Source organism: Sander vitreus, unplaced genomic scaffold, assembly GCF_031162955.1.
Source record: "Sander vitreus isolate 19-12246 unplaced genomic scaffold, sanVit1 ctg325_0, whole genome shotgun sequence".
Taxonomy (NCBI): Eukaryota; Metazoa; Chordata; class Actinopteri; order Perciformes; family Percidae; genus Sander; species Sander vitreus.
This window is the reverse complement of record NW_027595471.1, coordinates 33,988-59,146: the sequence shown is the minus strand read 5'-3', so window position 1 is coordinate 59,146 and position 25,159 is coordinate 33,988. Positions and strand designations below refer to the sequence as shown.

The window sequence follows — 25,159 nt, the reverse complement described above, 5'->3', positions numbered from 1 at the left end:
CGCGTGTCACGTTTCCTAAACCCAACCATAACTGTCCCGTTCTTTTTCTAAACCCAATCGTCCTGTTGTTGTCCTGCGTGTTATGGTAATGTAAGCCCACCCACAACCTTTTCCTTAACTTAAGGGGCCGTGTTCATTTCACAGAGTTCTGTGAGATCAGGTTGAAAACATCACAAAAAGAAATTTTAACAGCCCTAATTTTAAACTGACGTATTGATTGATGATATGTTGATGTATTTAACAGTAACTGCTGTTAACCCTATTTTAAACTGATTCATTGATTGATGACTGGTTAATGTTTTTAACAGTAACTGCAGCTGATTTTTTATGTTTTGATTTGTGACTGTTGATCTTGTATTGAACAGGCTTGGCCAATCACAGGGCCTGTAGCCTATCTGGGGGCGCAGCCTGTGGTGTGACATCACACCGCGTTATGAAGAAGCACTTATTGATCTCTGACTGTCTGTGTTTTATCATGATGATCGTTTTATTTCTAAATAAATGCTGGAGATGTGCACTGGATGCTGCTGTGACAAACCTTTCAATTACAACTGAGTTCTTGAAATATCACATTTGTTTTAATAAAATCTGAAATATTAAAACCTATTGCTCCTTCTCAACATTTTTACCACTCTGGTCTGAAAACATTTTGGCGTTACTCTCGTCGTATACCTTCTGAGATATTGCAATGTAATAATACAACATGTATGTAATGTGTTAGAAAGTATGCAGGATGGATATAAATACTGTCTGAGTCACTGAAAGATGCCTCTGGCCGCTGCCAGAAACTTTGGTTTGTTAAATAAATACAATACAATCATTTCTTCAGTTAAAATGTTGTCCAACAGAGTCGATGTGTGAAAAACTCAAATATTATTCTCAAGGCCTAAAGAGGAAAAACATCCTGACTAAAGTTTCCATTAAATCATACATGAAAGGGTAAAAACATCTTCAAAAACAAACAGTTTGTCAGAGAATGTTCTGGTTTATTGTACTGAAAATGTTTCACGCCATCAGAAATATACAATCAATCTGACATCAGAGTTATTGTTAAAATAAATGATCTTAAAGCTGAGATATAAGTGTCTGTAACATATTGATTTAACACAGTAAAGAATCACATCACTGTAGATGAAGCAGAATCCAAGGACAGGGACAACCTTAAAATGCAGATACCAAGTTATTAACCCTTGTTTTGCCCTCGGGTCAAATTTGACCCATTTTCTAAGTTTTTAACATCAGAAATATGGGTTTCTTTTAAACAAATTACCCAAAAATAACATGGATGCATGGATGTATGTTGTACGGAACCCGTACAACATAAAAAAAAAAATATTATGTACTATTTCCATTGAATTTTGGGTCTTTTATTTAATTCTTATAACATTTGAAAAGAATGTTTAAATGGTTTCAAAACTGTATCCTGATTAAACTTTGACAGCAGTGATCCACTCAACATCCTCTGATCTTAACTCATAGTCAAAATAATTCATAATTTCTGCTTTTTGTAACTAAAAAAATTGCTAAAATGTCATATAAATTAGGTTTATTGACCATGAATTTAAAGAATCGCTGAGAAAAAACGTTTCAAAAAATGTTAAAAGCATCAAAAAAAAGGGACAAAAACGTTGGATAAAGCGCCAAAAAAAAGTTTATTTTCAATTTTGACCCGGAAAGACAACTTCATGGTCGACAACACAAGGGTTAAAACTGAACTGGTCTGACGGTTGGGAGTCTGGATCAACGAAGGTAATTTTCAGGATAAAGCCTTTCTTTCTCTCTGTGTTGCCGTTCTCACACGGAGATACACTGGTAAGAGCCACTGAGGTTTAACCATGTATCAGCTAATGTAAATATCTCACGTTACTGTGTTGTGTCAACAGTTAACTTCATGTAATACTGTATGTGGCATTTTCTTTTGAACCAGTTCCTTCCTGAGACTATTTAGCAGAGACACCATCGCTGTGTCCGGAGCTTAGCGCCGCCCGAGATCATTGTGATTGGTTTAAAGAAATGCAAACAACCCAGAGCTATCTCTTGTCCCAGAATGCATCTGTGGAGTAGCCAGACCTTCCTCCACAGCGCTGTGGAGACTAGAAGGTAGGATAAGCCTTTTTAAACTGGTCTGAACTGGTTTTGAACCAGGAATCTGACCGCAGGTCTTCCTCCTGCAGAAGATTAATGCAGCCAGAGATAAGACCAGACCCAGGATCAGTCCTGATGCCACAATGATGAGCTTGTTCCTCTGAAACGCCAGCATGGACAGGTCTGAAGACATACAGGGAGAGAGAGAGATAGGTGAGCAGACAGACAGGTAGAGAGTTTTTTTCTCATTTGACGCTTTAAAAAAATCAGCCTGTTCTCATAAAGCATTTGAACATATTTCTCTGGAAAGTAAAGCTCTGTTATTGGTATGTATTCCATGTATTTATTACTATCAGCAGCACGTTGACTGCTGCTGTATGAGAGTGTGAATATCCTCATAGGGAGGAGGTCAGGTGGAAAACAGGTGTTCATGTCCTGAAGAAGTTAAGGAGAAAACACAAGACTTTCACCAGGAAACAGGTGTTCATGTCCTGAAGAAGTTAGAAATCTGGTATGAAAGACATATTAGGTCCCAACTTTATAAAACACACAAGAACAGAGAAATTGTTTTTTTTTAGAAAACAGCTCAGGGAAAAGGTTTCAGAGTTCTATGAAACTATCTGTTTTTAGGAAACCTGTTTGGCCAATAATGTGACTTGTGTTGCTGCATTTTGGTTTGTTTCAACTCATCAACTGATTGGGACCAGAGCAAACAGTGGGGTGTGAAAAGAAACTAAATGGCTGAAATATGCTGCAATGTAGAATTAATGCCCTTGGTCCGAACCAAATGAACCAACCTTCAGATGTAAAGGCACCCTGAGAAAAAAAGACTCCTGGACCTGGACCTGGACCAAACTGGATCTTACTGGCCTAATTTATAAAGTTATGTATCACCGTGTTTGAGATGAGGCTTCTGGTGATAGACTGACCTGAAGTTATCTGGAGGTGACTCACCTGGGCGTGTACTCCAGGTGAGAGTGGATCTGGTAGTACCAATCACCGTCTGCCAGCTCATCAGTGGAAGTGACATCAGAGGTGACTTCCTGTCCGTCTCTGGTCCAGCTCACTCTGATCTGTTTGGGGTAGAAGTCGTAGACGCTGCAGACCAACATGGCTGAATGTTTACCACCAGGGGACGCCGTAGAGCTCAGTCTGACATACGGCTCAGCTGAAACACATTGTTGGTGTTTGAATATTTACTATTGATATTTCTCTAATTTAAAGAAACCTTGAGAGGAAAGAGAAGCAGAATCATCAGGAGTTGTAATGACAGAGTTGGTCAAGCAGGTGGTGACAGAGAGGTTTCTAAAACAACAGCAGACCCTAACCCTTGGGGGGGTTGTTGGGTCTCTGTAAATTAAGTGTTGTCTAGATCTACTCTATTTGTAAAGTGGCCTGAGATAACTTGTGTTCATTTCTGAGCATTTGACAATATACATAAAATTAAATTGAATTATAATTAATTTGAACACAGAATGTTTTTCCTCTCTGTTAGTTTCAACAGAGCAAATATGATACACTGATTGAGTTAATGTTGATTCAATGAATTAATAAATCAGATGATGATGATGATGATGATGATGATGATGATGTTACAGAAACATTAACTCACCTGATTTAGTCACATTAGTCAGATTTAGTCAGCATTCTGGTACCAGTTATCAATGTTGTGTTTGCAGATCGTCTCCTTCTGAGCTCTCCTCTGAGCCAGAACTGAAGGATCATTGTTCCAGTTCTCTGCGTACGTCAGACCAGGCTCAGTGTATCCAACATACTTCCCCAAACTGCTGCTGAACCTGAGAAACTCCAACTTGTTGAAACATTCAGATCAGAGGAGTTAAAGTCACAACGGTCTATGTTGCAATACATAAATCTATCTGAAGAAGAAAACACAGAAACAATATGATCAGAGTATTGATCAGTGAGACTGTCCTCCCCCTGAAAAACTCCCCCCAGAAGTGTTTTGTTAACTACGACCTATATTTACATTCACAGTGAGTACACAGTGATCAGAGTATTGATCCTACCTGCTGTGTAGAGGCTGATGAAGTATTAACAGTATAAAGTGTGTACTGATCAGTGATCAGAGTATTGATCCTACCTGCTGTGTAGAGGCTGATGAAGAGCAGGGAGACGCTGAGAAAGGATGAAGCCATGTTCCTCTGTTCTCTTAACAAACACTGACTCAGTCTCACTGAGAGCTGCTCTAAAAACCAGAGGACATGATCACATGACCTGCAGCATCCAATCCTATCCAAGCATCACCTGTTACCAGGCAGACAGCTCAGACTACAGGCTGCTGATGGACCTTAAACACACTCAACACTGGCACACTGGACACTGTCATCTAATTTAACATTATAATTATTACCATGATTAATGAGGTGGCCATCAGGGCCAGCAAGGCCTTCTCTGCTAGAAAATGATATTTCTATAATCATATATATATATATATATATATTCCTTGACAGGACAGAGTAAGAGTGTTGTTGATCTGGAGGTTTATTGATCTACAGTTTCATAACTCTGGACAATTTCAACATTAACAAATAACATTTATAACTAAAAAACCGTCTGAAGTTAATTTGATCTGTGATCTGTTGAGCTGGAAACTAACAGTTGGAACATTTACAAGAGTTGTAGTTTGGGTTGGAATATAAATACTGCAGTAAGGGTTAGGGTTAGGTTTCAAGAGTAAATGCCTAGTCTAGAAAGAGTTTGAGAGTAATTAGTGAGTGAGCTACAGCGCTGTGTGTCGGTGCACGGTGAGAATCAGGTATTTCTGGCAGCTCTGAGGTTATTTCCTGTCTGTACTGGTTGTGTCTGTTGGAGGAGAGGTATGTGGATGTCTCCAGTGACAGACTGAGTGGGTTATGGTTAGTCTCCAGTGACAGACTGTAATATTACTGACCAGACTGAGCAAGTCTCAAAACCAGTTCAACAGCTCAGCTCACCTAAAATATGTCTGTGCCTTAACTCTAATGAAAACACGCTCATGAAATCCTTTCTGATGTCACACAGACTCTGAACTGGGATGGAAACAGAGAGCAGAGTGACTCATGTCTGTTAACATTAGTAACCAGTTAGTTGAACCAGACGTTGGTATGAACTCTTCTACTGCCGACACAGTTTCTACACTTTGGACGACAGGAAGAAATCTATGATTCAGGAGAAAAACTTCAGATCTTCACACTCAGCAACCACTCATTTATACTGCCTAATTATGTTGGAGAAACATTTCACATTCAGTGCAAGATGTGTTGCATTTGTGAGAACTAAAACTGCACTTTCACTTTAGACTGTCTCTGACTAACGTAACGCCCTAAAATATTACAAAAACACCATAAAGTGAAGTTACGTTGTAATCCAGTTTATAGAATAGAATAGCGTTTGATGAGAAGGTGAAGCTATGTCCAGCCAGCTGTAGATAGTCGGGATAAGTGCACGTTCACGGCTTTCTTAAATAGACCACGGTATCCATCACAGATTTACTGATCCTTCACCCGCTGAGCAGCAGCTTCTCATGGAAAATTATGAGGAGGTGAAACATATAATATATTATATATGTAATATGCAGAAATATATATTTAAATACATTTTAAGACATATTACTATTCATGAAGTGGGTGTTTCTGTATTATGTTCATGCAGTATTTTCACTTTCTGTGTTTTGCATAAACTTTGGAACATTGAGTTGCTGTCACGTGTTCATGTATTTAGATCAATAAAGTTTATCTAAACTTCTCAGCGTTAAAGCGCGAATCATCGCTCTATCAAATGTCCCTTCTCCCCTCCCGTCCTGCGCTCCCGCACATGCAGAGATCCGCGGCCACACGAGGAGGCAGAGCAGCGAGATAAGGTGGAATAATAACAGAATAAAGAGAAGAAAAGAGAGAAAAGAAGAGAGGTTGAAGGGAGGAGAGCGAGCCGGAGGAGGGATGAACCAGCTGGAGCGGTAAGACACACTTTGACCCGGAAAATACCCGGAAACACTGCTGCATCAGGTAGCATCAGACCCATCAGTAAACACAGCTAACAGCTAATCGTTAACATCAGACTCATCACTAAACACAGCTAACTGTTAGCATCAGTCCAATCAGTAAACACAGCTAGCAGCTAACCGTTAGCATCAGAGTCATCAGTAAACACAGCTAACAGCTAACATCAATGTCAGACATGCGCCAACATCTAAAGCTCATATTTCAGCCTAAAGCAGTATATATATGTATATATATATATATATATATATATATATATATATGTATGTGTATATGTATGTGTATATGTATGTGTATATACACATACACACACACATACATACTGATATAGACTTGTGTGTTCTGATATGATCTCATATATCTTATATACTTATTAGAGATGCACCGCCGGTTTTCACGTGCTCGGCCATGACCGGCGACCAGCAGGTCAGTCTGACATATGCCGATTTCATGCCGGTCAACGCTACAATTAACTGACAACAGACGTTATACGAGTTACAGTTCTCAAGGACGCACGCACACACGCACGCAAAAACCAGAATCCCATTTCTTTAGTGGATATCTGATGTGAAAAGAAGGAAATGGTTCTAACATTACTCTTTAGATGTGTGTTAATGTCCCCCACCAGGAGTCATTGATATAGTTCTGTTTTATAGTGATCCATCATCTGTTCAACACATGTTCTATTAAAGGAAAGATACAAAATAAATATTTGTGTGTGCTGTAAAGAGGTTAGAAAAAATTAAATCTGTATCGGCCTAGAAAGTTGTAATCGGTGCATCTCTAATATTTATACTGATATAGACTTGTCTGATATGATATGATCTAATACATTTCTTATATATTTATACTGATATGGGTCTGGATTAAAACCTTCCAGATGTTAAACATTAAACATGAATATATGTTGAGTTTGTTATGACGTGTTTAAACCTGTTCGTAACTTTATTAACAACAGACACTCTGTTAGCCTGTTAGCCTGGGATGCTAACAGATACACTTGGTGTTTGTGTTTCAGTCCAAAAGACGAGGAGGACCAGGAGGAGACAGACTGTCACCATGACAACAGTGATGGGACCAACATTAACAACAACAACAACAGACGCAAGGTGAGACAGCATGTCTGTCTCTCTCCATGTCTGTCTCTCTCCATGTCTGTCTGTCTCTCCATGTCTGTGCAAAACTTTGGTACCTGAGACCGTGTAAGACCGGGCGTCTCGGTCTCTCTGCGTGTTTCAGCTCCACAGACAGACAGACAGACAGACAGAGGTGTGGTGCAGACGGAGAGAAGTTTTACCACCTCTGCAGGTGACATACGGCAGTGTCGGGAAAGTGGACATAAAATATATATATATATACATATACATACATACATACATACATACATACATACATTAAGGCTGTCAAAATAACGCGTTCATTTTGATTAATTAATCTGAAAAAAAATAAGGCAGATGAATCCATTCCATATTGAGGTTTGACCCGGAGCCGTTCTAGCACCATCGGACTGTAAAATGAAGGAGGGAGACGAGAATGTTCAGCCTGGATCATTAACTGGAACATTTACTTGTAAAAATCTTCTTCCTGCCAACCCTGGCTACTGAAATCTGGTGCCACTGATATGTCTGCTCTTCTCTCTGATGCTCTGAAACACAAACACCGCTGCACATGACGCTAGTTAACACTATACTCAACAGCAGCTAAGGTTAGCCTACCGCTAGCTAGTTAACACTATACTAGACAGCAGCCAACGTTAGCCTACCGCTAGCTAGTTAACACTATACTAGACAGCAGCTATCGTTAGCCTACCGCTAGCTAGTTAACACTATACTAGACAGCAGCCAACGTTAGCCTACCGCTAACTAGTTAACACTATACTCAACAGCAGCTAATGTTAGCCTACCGCTAGCTAGTTAACACTATACTCAACAGCAGCTAACGTTAGCCTACCACTAGCTAGTAGCTGGATTAAACAGGGTTAAATGCTGACAGCTAACACTAAACGGTGTAAAGTGTGACTGTGTTTTACTGTAGAGGATTCAACACCAGGATGTAACAATCTGCAGCTGGTCGGAGAAACAACACAGACGGTGTGTTCAATGAAACTGGTAAACTACAGCCTCGTGGTGCATTTGAAGTTATTGTAAATGTCCTTTTCCCATCTGATGGTTCAACAGCAATTTACTAGTGAAATTAGTTATTGTTATACATTATTATTAATCATTTAATGTTGACCATATGGCCTTAGCAATAAACAAGCCGTTCTTTAATGTCACCAACTGTTGTTTAGTACCTTTTTTTCTTTCTTTTTTACTTTCTTAAAAAGTCTCGGTTCAGGCACCGTTAATTATGTATGCGATTAATTAATCCCAGAGTATGTAATTAATTAGATTACATTTTTTAATCGATTGACAGCCCTGAGAGAGAGAGATTAAATAAATAATAGTGAGATCGCCTTGCAGGTGTTCTTTATTGCCCTGGGGAGTGACTGACAGGCTGAGGTTGCAGGGCAAGACAAGGCATCTTTATTTCTTTGGCACCTTTTTAAAGTGCCTTACATTAAAGAGCAATTAAAAACAGTCGTGAAAATTAAACTGGCTGAAAATTGATAAGATACAATTACAAGACAAATAGTTACAGTGTAAGAAATGAATAATGTTGATTAATAGGTTGTAGGGACAGATTTAGAGGTTAATTATACAGGAGAGAAGACCTTGCACAGGGCACATTTCTCATATTTCATCTAAGTTTGCTTTAAAATATCGTTGCGTCTCGTCACACCCCTAGGAAATGCATAAATGTTTCTGTACATGCAATCACTATTTTTGTCTGTCTGTCTGTCTGTCTCTGTCTACAGACGGTGTGTCCCGGTGCAGGAGAACACCCGCTGCAGTATAACTACACCTTCTGGTACAGCAGGAGAACTCCCAGCCGGCCGGCCAGCTCTCAGAGCTACGAACAGAACATCAGACAGATAGGCAGCGTGGCATCGGTACACACACACACACACACACACACAGAGAGAGAGACACACACACACACACACAGAGACACACACACAGAGAGACACACACACACAGAGAGACACAGAGACACACACACACACACACACACACACACAGAGACACACACACACACAGAGACACACACACACACAGACACACACACACACACACACACACACACACACACAGAGACACACACACACACACACACACACACAGAGACACACACACAGACAGAGACACAGAGACGCACACACTCACACACACAGAGAGAGACACACAGACCAAACTCTCTCTCCAAAGTTTCTGTTCTGTGTGTGCGAGTTGTCGACATACTATAAACAGACTGTGTGTGTGTGTGTGTGTGTGTGTGTGTGTGTGTGTGTGTTAGGTGGAGCAGTTCTGGAGGTTCTACAGTCACCTGGTGCGTCCTGGTGATCTCAGTGGACACAGTGACTTCCACCTGTTCAAAGAGGGAATCAAACCCATGTGGGAGGTAAAAACTCAACACGTACTTTCTAAAGTGGTTGCCAGGCATCAGCTTCTGGTTGCCGAAATTGACGATATGGTTGCTATGTATGTATGTAGTATATTAGGGGTGTCAATGTTCTCCAAATCCTCGATTACATTACATTTTCGATTCTAATGTCACGGTTAGATTTGATTCTCAATTTTTACATTATTGTTTTAAAGCACAGGTTGCTATGCAGGTTGCTATGCCAGTTTTAGACTAGACTTTTATGCAATATAATATCTGACCTTTGTTCACAATGTACCACATTACATTGTCAAATTTAAAACATTTATTAACAACATAATGTAACAAGTTATATTCAGTCAATTGGAAACTTAAAAAAAGTTTGCGACAATGCCGAGGGCAGACGCACAGCGGTGTTTTAAATACAAGCTGCTCTTTGTTTTAACATGAACCCTCTCAGGTAACTCCCCCTCTACACTAAGAACACATGTTGTTGGATGTCTGAATGTATGTATCTAACCTGTCTGTCTCTCTCTCGAACCTGTCTGTCTCTGTCTCTAACCTGTGTGTCTTCAGGACGAGTCTAACCGCAGTGGGGGGAAGTGGATCATCCGACTACGTAAAGGCTTAGCGAGTCGGTTCTGGGAGAACATCATCCTGGCCATGCTGGGGGAGCAGTTCATGGTGGGAGAGGAGATCTGTGGAGCCGTCGTCTCCATACGCTTCCAGGTATTATACTGCAATACTACTACCATACTGCTGTGATACTACTACAGAACTACTGCAGTTATACTGCCACAGAGAGAGTACGTACGTACGTATAGTAAGGGAAACAATGCAAAACTCCCAAAAAAAGTGCTTGTTTTTTATTATGAACTTTGTCTCTCTCTGTCTCCCTGTCTGTCTCTGTCTCCCTGTCTCTCTACCTGTCTGTCTCTCTCCCTGTCTTTCTACCTGTCTGTCTCTCAGGAGGACATCCTGTCCATCTGGAACAGGACGTCCAACGACCAGACGACGACGTCCAGAATCAGAGACACACTGAGACGAGTCCTGAACCTCCCGACCAACTCCATCATGGAGTACAAGACCCACACAGACAGCCTCAGGTACTACTATACTATACTATACTAATACTACTGTAGTACTACTACTGATCAACTCCATCATGGAGTACAAGACCCACACAGACAGCCTCAGGTACTACTATACTATACTAATACTACTGTAGTACTACTACTGATCAACTCCATCATGGAGTACAAGACCCACACAGACAGCCTCAGGTACTACTATACTATACTACTACTACTACTACTACTACTACTACTGTAGTACTACTACTGATCAACTCCATCATGGAGTACAAGACCCACACAGACAGCCTCAGGTACTACTATACTATACTAATACTACTGTAGTACTACTACTGATCAACTCCATCATGGAGTACAAGACCCACACAGACAGCCTCAGGTACTACTATACTACTACTACTGTAGTACTACTACTGATCAACTCCATCATGGAGTACAAGACCCACACAGACAGCCTCAGGTACTACTATACTATACTACTACTACTACTGTAGTACTACTACTGATCAACTCCATCATGGAGTACAAGACCCACACAGACAGCCTCAGGTACTACTACTACTACTACTACTACTGTAGTACTACTACTGATCAACTCCATCATGGAGTACAAGACCCACACAGACAGCCTCAGGTACTACTATACTATACTACTACTACTACTACTACTACTACTACTGTAGTACTACTACTGATCAACTCCATCATGGAGTACAAGACCCACACAGACAGCCTCAGGTACTACTATACTATACTAATACTACTGTAGTACTACTACTGATCAACTCCATCATGGAGTACAAGACCCACACAGACAGCCTCAGGTACTACTATACTACTACTACTGTAGTACTACTACTGATCAACTCCATCATGGAGTACAAGACCCACACAGACCGCCTCAGGTACAAGACCCACACAGACAGCCTCAGGTACTACTACTACTACTGTAGTACTACTACTGACCAACTCCATCATGGAGTACAAGACCCACACAGACAGCCTCAGGTACTACTATACTACTACTACTACTGTAGTACTACTACTGACCAACTCCATCATGGAGTACAAGACCCACACAGACCGCCTCAGGTACAAGACCCACACAGACAGCCTCAGGTACTACTATACTACTGCAGTAGTAGTACTACTACTGACCATCTCCATCATGGAGTACAAGATTCACACGGACAGTCTCAGGTACTATTCAATTTTATTTATAGTATCAAATCATAACAAGAGTTATCTCGAGACACTTTACAGATGGAGTAAGTCTAGACCACACTCTATAATTTCTAAAGACCCAACAATTCTAGTAATTCCCGCAAGAGCAAGCATTTAGTGCGACAGTGGCGAGGAAAAACTCCCTTTTAGGAAGAAACCTCGGCAGACCCAGACTCTTGGTAGGCGGTGTCTGACGGTGCCGGTTGGGTGTGTGATGAACAGTGACAATAATAGTCACAATAAAGATAATGGAAGAGTGACTAGAAAATGGTAGTCATAGCAGGGCACTGCAGGGCGTTACAGGATGTAGCGTGGCACAGCAGAGCATAGCAGGACGCAGCAGGACACAGCAGGCTGCAGCAGGGCACCGTAGAGCGTAGCAGGAAGTGCAGCAGGACCACGGCGACAGCTGCAACTGAGATCTTGGTGCCATCCTAATCCAAGGAAATATGCTGGGCGAAAAAAAAACATGAGGACTCTTATGTAAACTCCCCACAGCTAGGTTAGTAACAAGCATTTCTGGATCTCCTCACTCCCTACCTATAAGCTTTATCAAAAAGGAGAGTTTCACTTTATTCTTAAATGTGGTGATGGTGTCTGCCCCCCCCAAACCCAGACTGGGAGCTGGTTCCACAGGAGAGGAGCCTGGTAGCTAAAGGCTCTGGCTCCTGAACCCAGACTGGGAGCTGGTTCTACAGGGGAGGAGCCTGGTAGCTGAAGGCTCTGGCTCCTGAACCCAGACTGGGAGCTGGTTCCACAGGAGAGGAGGCTGATAGCTGAAGGCTCTGGCTCCCATTCTACTTTTAGAGACTCTAGGAACCACAAGTAGCTCTGAATTCTGGGAGCGCAGTGCTCTAGTAGGACAATAAGGTACTAAGAGCTCTTCAAGATATCATGGTGATTGACCGTTTAGAGCTTTGTAGGTCAGGAGAAGGATTTTAAATGAAATCCTGGATTTTACAGGAAGTCAATGCTGAGAAGCTAATACAGGAGAAATATGATCTCTTCTCTTAGTTCTTGTCAGAACACGTGCTGCAGCATTCTGGATCAGCTGGAGAGTCTTAAGGGACGTATTTGAGCATCCTGATAGTGAGGAATTACAGTAGTCCAGCCTGGAAGTAACAAATGCATTGTGTTGAGACAGGATGTTCCTAATTTTGGCAATGTTACGAAGATGAAAAAAGGCTGTTCTTGAGGATTGTTTTAGGTGGGCGTTAAAGGATATATCCTGATTAAAAAATAACTTTCTGACAGTAGTGCTGGAGGCCAGGGCAATACCATCTAGAGTAATTATATCTAGGGATAATGATGTTCGGAGGTGTTTAGGGCCCAGCATAATAACTTCACTTTTGTCTGAGTTTAACATCAGAAAATTGTAGGTCATCCAGGATTTTATATCTTTAATGCATGCTTGAAGTTTAGCTAACTGACTGATTTCGTCTGACTGGGTGTCATCCGCATAACAGTTAATTGAGTGTTTCCTAATAATATTGGCTAGAGGAAGTATCTATAAGTAGAATAGAACTGGTCCAAGCACTGAGCCTTGAGGAACGCCATGGCTGACTTTAGCGTACTTGGAGGATTTATCGTTGATATTAACAAATTGAGATCAATCAGAGAAATAGGACTTAAACCAGCTTATTGCGATTCCTTTAATGCCAACTAAATGTTCCAGTCTCTGTAAAAGGATGGTATGGTCAATAGTGTCGAATGCAGCACTAAGATCTAATAAGACAAGTATAGAGACAAGTCCTTTGTCAGCAGCAGTTAGAAGATCGTTAGTGATTTTCACCAGTGCCGTCTCTGTGCTATGATGCTTTCTAAATCCTGACTGAAAGTCCTCAAATAGACTATTCCTATGTAGAAAATCAAATAGCTGATTGGCGACTACTTTCTCAAGGATCTTGGAGAGAAAGGGAAGGTTAGATATAGGTCTATAAGTTGGCTAAGACCTCAGAAGAGGTTTCATCACAGCTACTTTAAATGACTGTGGTACATAACCTGTTAATAAAGACATGTTGATCATATCTAGTAATGAAGTGTTAACCACAGATAACGCTTCAAGTAGCCTCCTTGGGATGGGGTCTAAGAGACAGGTAGATGGCTTAGCTGAAGAGACCTTTAACATTAATTGTTGAAGGTTTATACGATAAAAGCAGTCTAAGTATATATCAGGTGTAATTTGTTTTAATTTTATCATTAAAGAAGCTCATGAAGTCGTCACTACTCGGTGCTAGGGGAACAGATGGCTCAATAGAGCTGTGGCTATCTGTCAGCCTGGCTACAGTGCTGAAAAGAAACCTTGGGTTGTTCTTATTTTCTTCTATTAGTGATGAGTAATAGTCTGATCTGGCATTTCTGAGGGCCTTCCTATAAGTTTTCATACTGTCTTGCCAATCTAAACGGAGTTATACCAAGGTGCTAGTTTCCTTTGCTTCATCATCTTCTTTTTGAGGGGAGCAACAGAGTCTAAAGTCGTCCGTAGGCAGGCCGTAGCACCGTCTACAAAATTATCAATTTGGGAGGGACTAAAGATAACATAACGGTCCTCTGTTATATTAAGGTACGGCATTGAGTTAAATGCTGTTGGAATATTTTCCTTATATTTAGCTATAGCACTGTCAGATAGGCATCTAGTGTAGAAGGTTTTATTTAATTTCCTATAGTCGGGTAGTAAGAATTCAAAAGTTATTAAATGGTCTGATAATACAGGATTCTGCAGAAATATTATGAAATCCTCAATTTGCCATATGCATATGACAGCAGAAGGTCGAGGGTGTGGTTAAAACAGTGCGTGGCCTTATGCACACTGACTGAAACCAATTGAATCTAGTAGTGAGTTGAAGGCAGTACTAAGGCTATTGCTGTCAACGTCCACATGGATATTAAAATCACCTACAATAATTATTTTATCTAATTTTAGGACTACATGTGACAAAAACTCAAAATACAAAGATACAAATTCAGAAAACGGGCCTAGCGCTCGGTAAACAACAACAAATATAATTGGCTGTAATGTTTTCCATGTTGGATGATGATTAAGAACAAGGCTTTCAAACGAGTTATAGTTTAGTTTAGGATTAATTCATAGACTTGAGTGAAATATGGCTGCAACTCCCCCTCCTCGGCCTGAGCCTCGTGGAATATGAGTATTAATATGACTGGGAGGAGTGGCTTCATTTAGACTAACATATTCTTCATGGCCCAGCCAGGTTTCGGTAAGACAGAATAGATCAATTTGATTATCTGATATCAAATTGTTTACTAATACTGCTTTAGAAGACGGAGATCTAATATTTAATAGTCCACATCTAATTTTCCTATTCTGTTCTATCATTGCAGTGGTAGTTTTAATTCCAGTTAGGTTGTTAAGTATAGCACCTCTTTTGTTTCCCTTTGATTTAACCGGTCTGAGTCGGGGGACAGACACCGTGGTTATTAGACTATGAGTGGGCGACAGCTCCAACGGAAGCACAGAGGAGCGCGTAGCACTGCACCTCTGATTACTAATATCAAACTTGGGTTGTCATGGTTTATGACCGATAATACACTCGGTTAGATTTCTTGATACGAGAGCGGCTCCGTCCGAAGTGGGATGAATGCCGTCTCTCTCAATCAGACCAGGCTTTCCCCAGAACGCCCTCCAGTTATTCACATAGCACACATCATTAGCTGGGCACCATTCTGACAACCAGCGGTGGAAGGATGACACGCGGCTGTACATTTCATTACTGATCAGGTTTGGCAGGGGTCCAGAGAAAACCACTGAGTCCAACACTGTCTTTGCATATGCACAAAGTGACTTAGCATTAATTTTAGTGATTTCCGATTTACGTAATTGGGTATCATTACCACCTATGTGGAATATGATCTTACTGTATTTACGGTTATTTTTAGCCAGCAGCTTTAGATGGGATTCTATATCGCCCACTCTGGCCCCAGGGACCCACACGACCGCAGCCGCTGGAGCCGCTAACCTCACATATCGCAGTATAGAGCTCCCAATAACCAGATTTGGCTTCTCATCAGGTGTATCACTGAGTAGGGAGAACCTGTTGGAAAGGCGAGGATGCTCCAGTTTAGAGCGACCGCAGCCATGCACACTCCCCGGCTTAGAACAAGCGCTATGCTTTCCTCAGACAGACAGTCACCCACTCGCCCGGCTGCTCGGGGCCTGCCATGGGACCCCTAACAGAAGCTATAGCATGTTGGCCCGCCCCAGCTACGGGGCGCTGTCTAGCTGCGGAAGCATACAATTTTCATTCCATGGTGGGGAGTCGTGCCTCTAACTCACTAAGCCTCGCCTCCAGAGCAGCGAATAAACTAAATTTTTTTTTTTACATATATCCTTATTATTATCACTAAAGGAGGCGGAGGAATAGCTAAACATTTGACACACAGAGCATGAGAGGGTAGGAGAGGGATCCGCCATTGCTAATGGCTAAGCTAAAGTAGCTAGCAGCGTTCCAACTATTGTGAGAGCAGCGAAGCAGTCGCTGCAAGAGAAGATAGATATAAGTGCTTGAGTAAACTGGTGTAGTTTAAATGCGATCCAGGCAATTAGCTGCTAAGTTAGCCGCTAAATTGAACACTAAATTAAACAAATGCTTATGCCCGGTTGATGCAGGCTCTCAGCAAAGCAAGTGTAGTTTAAATGTAATCCAGGCAAATAGCCGCTAATTTTAAACAATAAAGCAGAGTTGAGTACATTTTTGCTGGAGCAGCAAACTAGTGTCTGTACACGGGAACACCGGAAGTGAGACAATACGCTTACCGTAAACATCAGTCAATATGGATTGAGTAAGGCATTGGCTGAGGTACTACTATACTATACTATACTACTACTGTAGTACTATTACTGACCACCTCCATCATGGAGTTGGGTTGGGAACCGAAGAGTTGCTGGACCAAGGCCCCGTACGGACCAAAGTACAGAGTCTGGATTGGTAGCTGGTGAGATCCGGCAAAAATACATGCATCCTGGAAGTGGAACATCGTAGATATAGACTTCCTTTTCTCAGCTAAATTTAACTGTAAAGACCGCTAAAGTAAGTCATGTGATCTGCTGGCGGGCCCCTAATTTCGTACGATATCTTACGAAACCGTTCATGTGAATGTGTTGCTGTAGAAAACTTTATAAACTTGAGTTTGGGGGTGGCAGTAGCTCAGTCAGTAGGGAGTTGAGTTGGGAACCGGAGGGTTGCTGGTTCAAGTCCCCATGCGGACCAAAGTATGGTGGTGGACTGGTAGCTGGAGAGGTGCCAGTTCACCTCCTGGGCACTGCCAAGGTACTCTTCAGCAAGGCACCGAACCCCCAACTGCTTGGGGTGCCTTTCCATGGGCAGACCCCCCACTCTGACTTCTCTCCATTAGTGCATGTACTGAGCATGGGCAGCCCCTCACTCTGACATGTAACCAGAATACTACTATCTTGATCTTACAGTATGATAAATATGATGTAAACAGGTTCCAGGTCTGAGTTTTATACTGTATTAACCCAAGAAGAGCTAAGAGCAGCAGTCAGAGCACCAGACAGGTTGGTGAAAGAGACTCAGCAGTCATGTGACCAGACTCAGCAGTCATGTGACCAGGCTCTGCAGCGTCTCTGTTCAGCAGTTTGTTGTTTAGCAGTTTGTTGTTGTTTAGGTCTCTGTTGACCTGTAGTCACCTGAACGCAGCGTCTCTGGAAAGTCCCAACTCTTTACTTTCACTCCCTGTTCAGTTCAGACAGCAGCCAATCAGAAACAGAGCTGCTGATGGGTCATCAGTTACCAGGAGCAGCAGTCTGATGTTGAACAGCAGAGAGACAGAAGGATCTCTGACGCCCCTACAGGTTCATCACGGTACCTCCACTTTAGTTAAACCTGCTCAGGTGTCTCAGGGACTCAGACTCCTCCCCCTTTAATAAATAAACTAATAAATGACATATTAGACAGCAGCATAAAGAGTTTGATATAACACAACAACCAGACTGAAAGCTCAGTGTTCAGTAACAGGATGTTTCCATCCAGAGGTCAGATAGTCTTCATGTTCATAAAATAATAATAGTTTAAGGTGGAGAGGAGGAAGCACCAAGCACAGTCCTGTTCCAGGAACATAGTCTGTCTGTGTGTCTGATAGAGGAGTCAGTAGAGAACATCCATCAGGAGGTAGATCATGTAATAAGACCTTATAAAGAATAATCTTTTAGTGTTTTATTCTACGGTTGTATAAGGAAGTCAAACAGTGACTCTATTAATGTAGATGATACAGGAAACATGTTCTTACTTAAACTATAATACTATAATAATAGTCCTCAGAAATCCACTGGAGGTTAGAACGCCAACACAGAGTAGAGTTTAGATTCTCTGTCTGAGCCCGGCCCAGCCGGGGCCGATATTTTCCGCTGCTATCCTCGGACCGGGCCGGGCCCTTGACCAAGCATTTGTGTTTTTTTAATAATTTATTAGCCTTATTCCGTGGGGAGAAAGCTATGCCTCTCCAGCTTCTCCCGTAGCTCTGGGTGTCCTGCACTGACTTGAGTGGGAGGTAAACTGGGCTACATCGTTTCTCCCCCGTCTGCAGCACTGTTCACGGCCAGTGCGTCAGCATGCAGACCGTGGTGAAGGACAGTATTAATTAGGTGATGGAGACCGTGATGAAGGACAGTATTAATGAGGTGATGGAGACCGTGATGAAGGACAGTATTAATGAGGTGATGGAGACCGTGATGAAGGACAGTATTAATCAGGTGATGGAGACCGTGATGAAGGACAGTATTAATGAGGTGATGGAGACCGTGATGAAGGACAGTATTAATGAGGTGATGGAGACCGTGGTGAAGGACAGTATTAATCAGGTGATGGAGACCGTGATGAAGGACAGTATTAATTAGGTGATGGAGACCGTGATGAAGGACAGTATTTATTAGGTGATGGAGACCGTGATGAAGGACAGTATTTATTAGGTGATGGAGACCAGAAAGTCTCCTATATGGTTCCAGGTTTTTGATTATGTTGATGTCTTGATCTGTTCCCCTCACTATTCAGCTGAGGGAGCGATGGGTCAAGGGTTTTTAATGTTTCTTCATTCAGATCATTTGTGATCCGTTCTGAATAAACTAACAGCTGTTTACATGCTTCGTCCTTGTTGCATTATTCATTAAGATAATTCTAAACAGATTTCTGTATTTCAACAACTCTGAATTGTAGTTGAGAACGTCAGTTATAGAGGCCCACGTATTAAAACATTGTCAGGTTTAAATCGGGCTTGGGCTCATAATTACAGTTAATGTGTCGGGCCGGGCCGAGCTCGGACACAACGGCTCTAACACAGAGACAGAGGAAGGGGACGGACATCTGGCGAAAATACATACATACATCTCAGAAGTGGAACATCGTGGATATAGACTACCTTTTCTCAGCTAAATTTAACTGTAAAGACCGCTAAGGCTGTTTTATGCTTCTGCGTCAACTCCACGCTGTAGCTGCACCATTGCTCCTACGGCGTCGTGACCCATTGGGAGTTCTGCGTCGGGGTTGCTTTGCATCGCGGTGCATTTCACCGCTATAACGCTAGGGGGCAATCAGTCTGAGGTTATTTGCAAGGTGTCTGCCAGCCAGTTTATGTTATGTTAGCATGCTAACTGCCCACAAAATACTGCTTGCTGGAGAAGTGCTGATTTCAAAACGTTACTGACATATAGACACTTTACTAACAGATAACCCCGTCATTGAAACCAAAATATGTCTGAGCTTATTTGCAAAGCTGATGTCAGTGAACTAGCATGTTGCTACTCCCCACAGTAGGCTACTGGAAACACCCACTATCAACACACAGGACCAATCACAGTCACACAGGGCCAGTTGACCAATCACAGTCCTTGAAACACTGACTATCAACACACAGGACCAGCTGACCAATCACAGGCCTTGAAACACCGACTATCAACACACAGGACCAGCTGACCAATCACAGGCCTTGAAACACCGACTATCAACACACAGGACCAGTTGACCAATCACAGGCCTTGAAACACCGACTATCAACACACAGGACCAGCTGACCAATCACAGGCCTTGAAACACCGACTATCAACACACAGGACCAGTTGACCAATCACAGTCCTTGAAACACCGATTATCGGGGTTGCGCTAGGGGGTGTCGCCTGTGTCTTTGTCGTTCACCACCGAAAACGGTACTCAGAATGGCAAACCCCATAGACTGTCATGCTAAAATATTAATCTTAGTTGTTTTCTTGATTAGATTTTGTAAAAAGTATGGAGAAATAGACCCAGTAAGAAATTCACCTAATTACTGTAACCAGAAGATAAGTCTGAGGTTATCTGCGAGGTGTCTGCCAGCCAGTTTATGGTTTATTGTTGATGTTATTAACAAGCTAACTTTAGCACAACTGCCGCAGCTGCCGGTCTAACGTACATGACGCCGAGACATTGAGATGCCGTATGATGACAGCTCTCCACGGTTACGGAAGCTTGACTTTCTTAACAGCCTGCAAGGTTGTTATTGGGATTACAGTGAAATCTGCTCAGAGTGGGTCACACAGGCCGAGACAGTGTGGGTAAAACCAGAGTGGGTCAAACAGGCCTAGGCAGCGTGGGTAAAACCAGAGTGGGTCAAACAGGCCTGAGGCAGTGTGGGTAAAACCAGAGTGGGTCAAACAGGCCTAGGCAGTGTGGGTAAAACCAGAGTGGGTCAAACAGGCTGAGGCAGCGTGGGTAAACCAGCAGAGAGAGGCTTATTATACGCATCGCGAGTTGTGGTTGACCTCCTTAGAAATCCTTTCCATAATGTTGTCAGGCACTTAGAATATTAATCTGAGTCTGTCAGCAGCAACAACAGGACTGTTGTGAAGGTAAATACAAGCTGCAGCATTGCCCCATTAACTTATATTGTATCTTGTTTCCTTCTCTCTTAATACTGGACCAGTTTCAGAGATTGTTGATCCATCAGCCACTTAGACACAGGAACATGGAGACACAGGGGCCAGGTTAAATTAAAACACAAGTTACCATTTAAGCTCAATAAACACGGAAAATATTGACCGGTAAAATCAAACTCTACAGGTCACATGACCAAAACTCTGAGTACTACTACTACTGTAGTACTAGAGTAATAGTAGTACCGGAGTTCCTGTAACTAAGCTTTAGGTGTTGTTTAATGTCGGACCCAATAGATCAGATGGTTCTGCCTCTTTATCATAAAGTTATTAAATCTTAAACGGGAAACAGCTGGTGGCGCTGGACGAGTCTCAGCTTTTAGTCTGGCTGGAGAAACAAAACATGACCATCAGTCGACTTTAGGCAAGACTTGACCAATCAGATTCCACTATGTCAGTTCACAACATATGAGGGTCATGGGAATGAAATGTACGTGGGCAGTACTTTACGGGTGCATGGGAAGTTTCTGTGAAGGTTTCTGCTGACTGCTTCTTCTAGGACTATTATAAGAATATTACAGCTAAAACATCTGAAGTGAAATTAAGTTAAGTTTTTTAGTGAGGCATCATTATGTTTTAGTTTTCAGTTTGGTTTATTTTTTTTTAATTATTTTACATTTTACCAGTTTGATTTACTCTCTGTCAGAACGATGATCTACAAACAGCTGACGGTTTAAATATGAAACGATAACATATTAAATGTGTTTGTGTGTTTCAGGGACAACTCGAGCTTCAGAAACACAAAGATTTCCCTCTGAAGACCTCCTGACCAATCAGGATGCAGATCACCATCCTTACACTCGTGTGTGTGTGTGTGTGTGTGTGTGTGTGTGTGTGTGTGTGTGTGTGTGTGTGTGTGTGTGTGTGTGTGTGTGTGTGTGTGTGTGTGTGTGTGTTGACTGGACCAATAAACTAACTGAACTGAAGTAGTTTCATTGATTGATTATTGATCAGCAGCTGAATAATAATTTCATGAATCCAGACTGTAGAACCAGGAGAGTGTGCTGTTTGCTGTCAGCGTGCAGTTGCAGTGTTTTTGCTTTATTTGTGTAAAATAAAACAGAATTTCTGTTCATTTCTGTTTCCTCCTTGGCTACTAGCAGCTGTGTGTGGGGGATAGGGGGGGGGTTGTATCATGAGGACACGCTGACAGTTTGGTCATTACTTAGAATTCCTCCATTATATATTATACTACCCTGCCCTCAGGTGGCTGAAGAGCTGCACTCCTTTTTTGTGCCTCTGATTCATGTCTTCATATCACTCTGCAAGTGGTCCATTAATTTGTCACGATGTAACTTCATTCAGAGCAGAGCTCCACCAAAGAGTCTGCAATCGTTGCGGAAGGTTATTTGAATAAGAATTTTGACCGATGGAGTGCCTTCTCCAGGTAGGGAATGAGTCCTTACCCCAAGTGAAGGAGTTCAAGTACCTTGGGGTCTTGTTCGCGAGTGAGGGGACAATGGAGCGGGAGATTGGTCGGAGAATCGGCACAGCGGGGGCGGTATTACATTCAATTTATCGCACCGTTGTGACGAAAAGAGAGCTGAGCCAGAAGGCAAAGCTCTCAATCTACCGGTCAGTTTTTGTTCCTACCCTCACCTATGGTCATGAAGGCTGGGTCATGACCGAAAGAACAAGATCCAGGGTACAAGCATCCGAAATGGGTTTCCTCAGGAGGGTAGCTGGCGTCTCCCTTAGAGATAGGGTGAGAAGATCAGTTATCCGTGAGGAGCTCGGAGTAGAGCCGCTGTTCCTTCGCGTCGAAAGGAGCCAGTTGAGGTGGTTCGGGCATCTGGTAAGGATGCCCCCTGGGCGCCTCCCTAGGGAGGTGTTCCAGGCACGTCCAGCTGGGAGGAGTCCTCGGGGAAGACCCAGGACTAGGTGGAGGGATTATATCTCCAACCTGGGTCCCCTGCTGGAGCTGCTACCCCCGCGATCCGACCCCGGATAAGTGGATGAAGATGGATGGATGGATGGAGGAAAAACCCTGAAGTATAATCACAGACGGCCATAAAAAACATTTAAATTGCAGAGTTAGAGTTAAAACGGATGAAAAGATGGAGAACCAGACAGACACTATGTACAGTGTCAGAGAGAATCGAACAGACAGACAGTGACAACATACATACTACATACAGTGGGGCAAAAAAGTATTTAGTCAGCCACCAATTGTGCAAGTTCTCCAACTTAAACAGATGAGAGAGGCCTGTAATTTTCATCATAGGTACACTTCAACTATGAGAGACAAAATGAGAAAAACAAATTCCAGTGTGAAATACATTATAACTAGCATGCACAACATTTGCTTCCTTCCTTCCTTAAATATGGGCCATAACTGACACCTGTTTCTCACCTCACTAACTGAACACAACACTGCTATTATTTTGAACATGCCCCTCTCAATTACAGATTCAATCACCCAGAATGAGCAGCATCATGTCATGACTGGTGGGTCTGTTGGTTTTCTAGGACTCTACAACACTACTAGGAAATGATTTACCATGTAGAAATATCACTTCTACCAAAAAATTTGATTAATGAGGTTAGTGATGTTGGACTGCTATTATTTTGAACACAACTGTACATATACACACATATATATATATATGTATGTATATGTATGTATGTATGTATGTGTGTGTGTGTGCGTGTGTATATATAGCTTTCTTCCAGCACCAGTCACACTGATGACCAGTTAGCATCAGACATTAGTTATTTATTGATTGGTACATTTGATGATGTTCAGTTTGAAGTGTTTTGTTGGTATTTAATAGATATTATAGCATGTTGATCAGCACGTTAACAGTTATTTATCTGTGGTATCTGAAGGGTCTCATAGACAACCTGCACGTCTTAACTCTCTAAAGGTCCTATGGGTAACAAATACAGAAACCTGAACACATAGAACTACTTACTGTACATGTTGTGTTAGTGTGTGTGGTTCTGACCCAGGCACTTCTCTCTGGGACTCAGTCCTTTCCTTCAGATGGCTCAGAGTAGAGCCAGGCCGCTGAGAGCCGGGTTAATCCTGCCTCTATTCCTGACTGCAGACCAGCTGGAGATCTAATCCAGATCAGATCAACAGATCCTCTCAGAGCAGAGAACTCTTTAGCCTTATTATATACTTTCCATATTATATATATATAATATATGATATATGATATCTTATATAATATGGTTATATATACAGTATGTTGATCTAATCCAGATCAGACCAACAGATCCTCTCAGAACTGAAGGAACAGTGGCCCTGCAGTATATATATATATATATATATCATATATATAGATATAAACCCTCCTTCATAGCCTCAGCCATCTCAGTGCTGAATTCAAAAGGAAAAGGTAATATCAGCTCAAACACACAACCAACTGCCTACTTGACTTAATCTGTGACATCACAGAGAGGTGGATGATGTCATCAGCCAGGAAACTTCATGGAGCCTGAGGAAACGACCTCGGAGAGATTCAACAGAAAAGGTCATCCACACACTCACACACACACACACACACACACACACACACACACACACACACACACACACACACACACACACTGACTGAACTCTAAACGAGATTAACTAAAGCCTCTGACTCTGTGTGTGTGTGTCTCTGTGTGTGTGTGTGTGTGTGTGTGTGTGTGTGTGTTTCTTTCTCTCGTTCGAGATCATCATCAGCACTTTGTGCAGCGCAGCTTTCATTTGAGGATATATTTTCTTTATTTTTCTTTATTTTCTTTACCAACTGGAACTGACGGTTTTCTTTGGACAGATGAATCTGTGAGACAGAAGGTAAACACAATGTGTGTGTGTGTGTGTGTGTGTGTGTGTGTGTGTGTGTGTTAGTTTGTTTAAATTAGCTGAGATGTTTAAATGTGTGATGAGCCCAGAGTCCAGTACAAAAGATTTCTAGTCTGATGTACCAGTTTGTTTGGTATTATCAGAGCCAGAGGTCATCTGTTATCTCTGTGGATCACCGCCGGAAACTGTGAAACAAATTCAGATTCTGTTTGGCTCTGATGATCATGGACAGGGAATATGACAGAAAACTGTATAATTATAAGTTTATACAGTATATATATATATATATATATATATATATATATATATGTGTGTGTGTGTGTGTGTGTGTGTGTGTGTGTGTGTGTAGGTGTAGGATTTAATGTGATTGGATTAAATGTGTAAACCAAACCTTGTGGTCTCCTTAAAGGGACAGTACCCTCCATATTCCTCCTCTGCAGCGTTTGAGTTACTAGCCACTCAGTGTTTTACTAGCCACTTTGTTGTGGGGAATTTCATTTTTTTAATGAAGTTGATTGTGGTGTGCTACAATAACCAG

The 25,159-nt window shown here is 42.0% G+C and overlaps 1 protein-coding gene and 2 pseudogenes across 2 annotated transcripts; 1 reads left to right on the top strand and 2 right to left on the bottom strand.

The window, feature by feature from the left end:
* Positions 1-2,001: 2,001 nt before the first annotated feature.
* LOC144513717 (rano class II histocompatibility antigen, A beta chain-like) lies at positions 2,002-4,327 on the bottom strand (annotated as a pseudogene). The gene is made up of 4 exons (XR_013501161.1): positions 4,187-4,327; positions 3,724-3,962; positions 3,040-3,253; positions 2,002-2,268 (listed from the first exon to the last, which is right to left on the bottom strand). The product of XR_013501161.1 is annotated as a rano class II histocompatibility antigen, A beta chain-like (transcript).
* A 1,547-nt stretch (positions 4,328-5,874) lies between these two features.
* LOC144513723 (eukaryotic translation initiation factor 4E type 2-like) lies at positions 5,875-21,897 on the top strand. Its single transcript, XM_078244896.1, has 7 exons — positions 5,875-6,040; positions 7,102-7,192; positions 8,941-9,075; positions 9,480-9,584; positions 10,143-10,295; positions 10,536-10,672; positions 21,541-21,897. The coding sequence occupies exons 1-7, from the start codon at positions 6,024-6,026 to the stop codon at positions 21,578-21,580; spliced, it is 678 nt and encodes a 225-aa protein (XP_078101022.1). The 5' UTR covers positions 5,875-6,023; the 3' UTR covers positions 21,581-21,897.
* LOC144513716 (uncharacterized) lies at positions 15,411-16,316 on the bottom strand (annotated as a pseudogene).
* Positions 21,898-25,159: the final 3,262 nt, after the last annotated feature.

Coding starts and splice junctions, on each gene's coding strand:
- LOC144513723 (XM_078244896.1), top strand. Junction 7,193..8,940: donor ACAACAACAACAGACGCAAG/GTGAGACAGCAT, acceptor CTCTGTCTACAG/ACGGTGTGTCCCGGTGCAGG. Junction 10,673..21,540: donor ACCCACACAGACAGCCTCAG/GTACTACTATAC, acceptor TGTGTGTTTCAG/GGACAACTCGAGCTTCAGAA.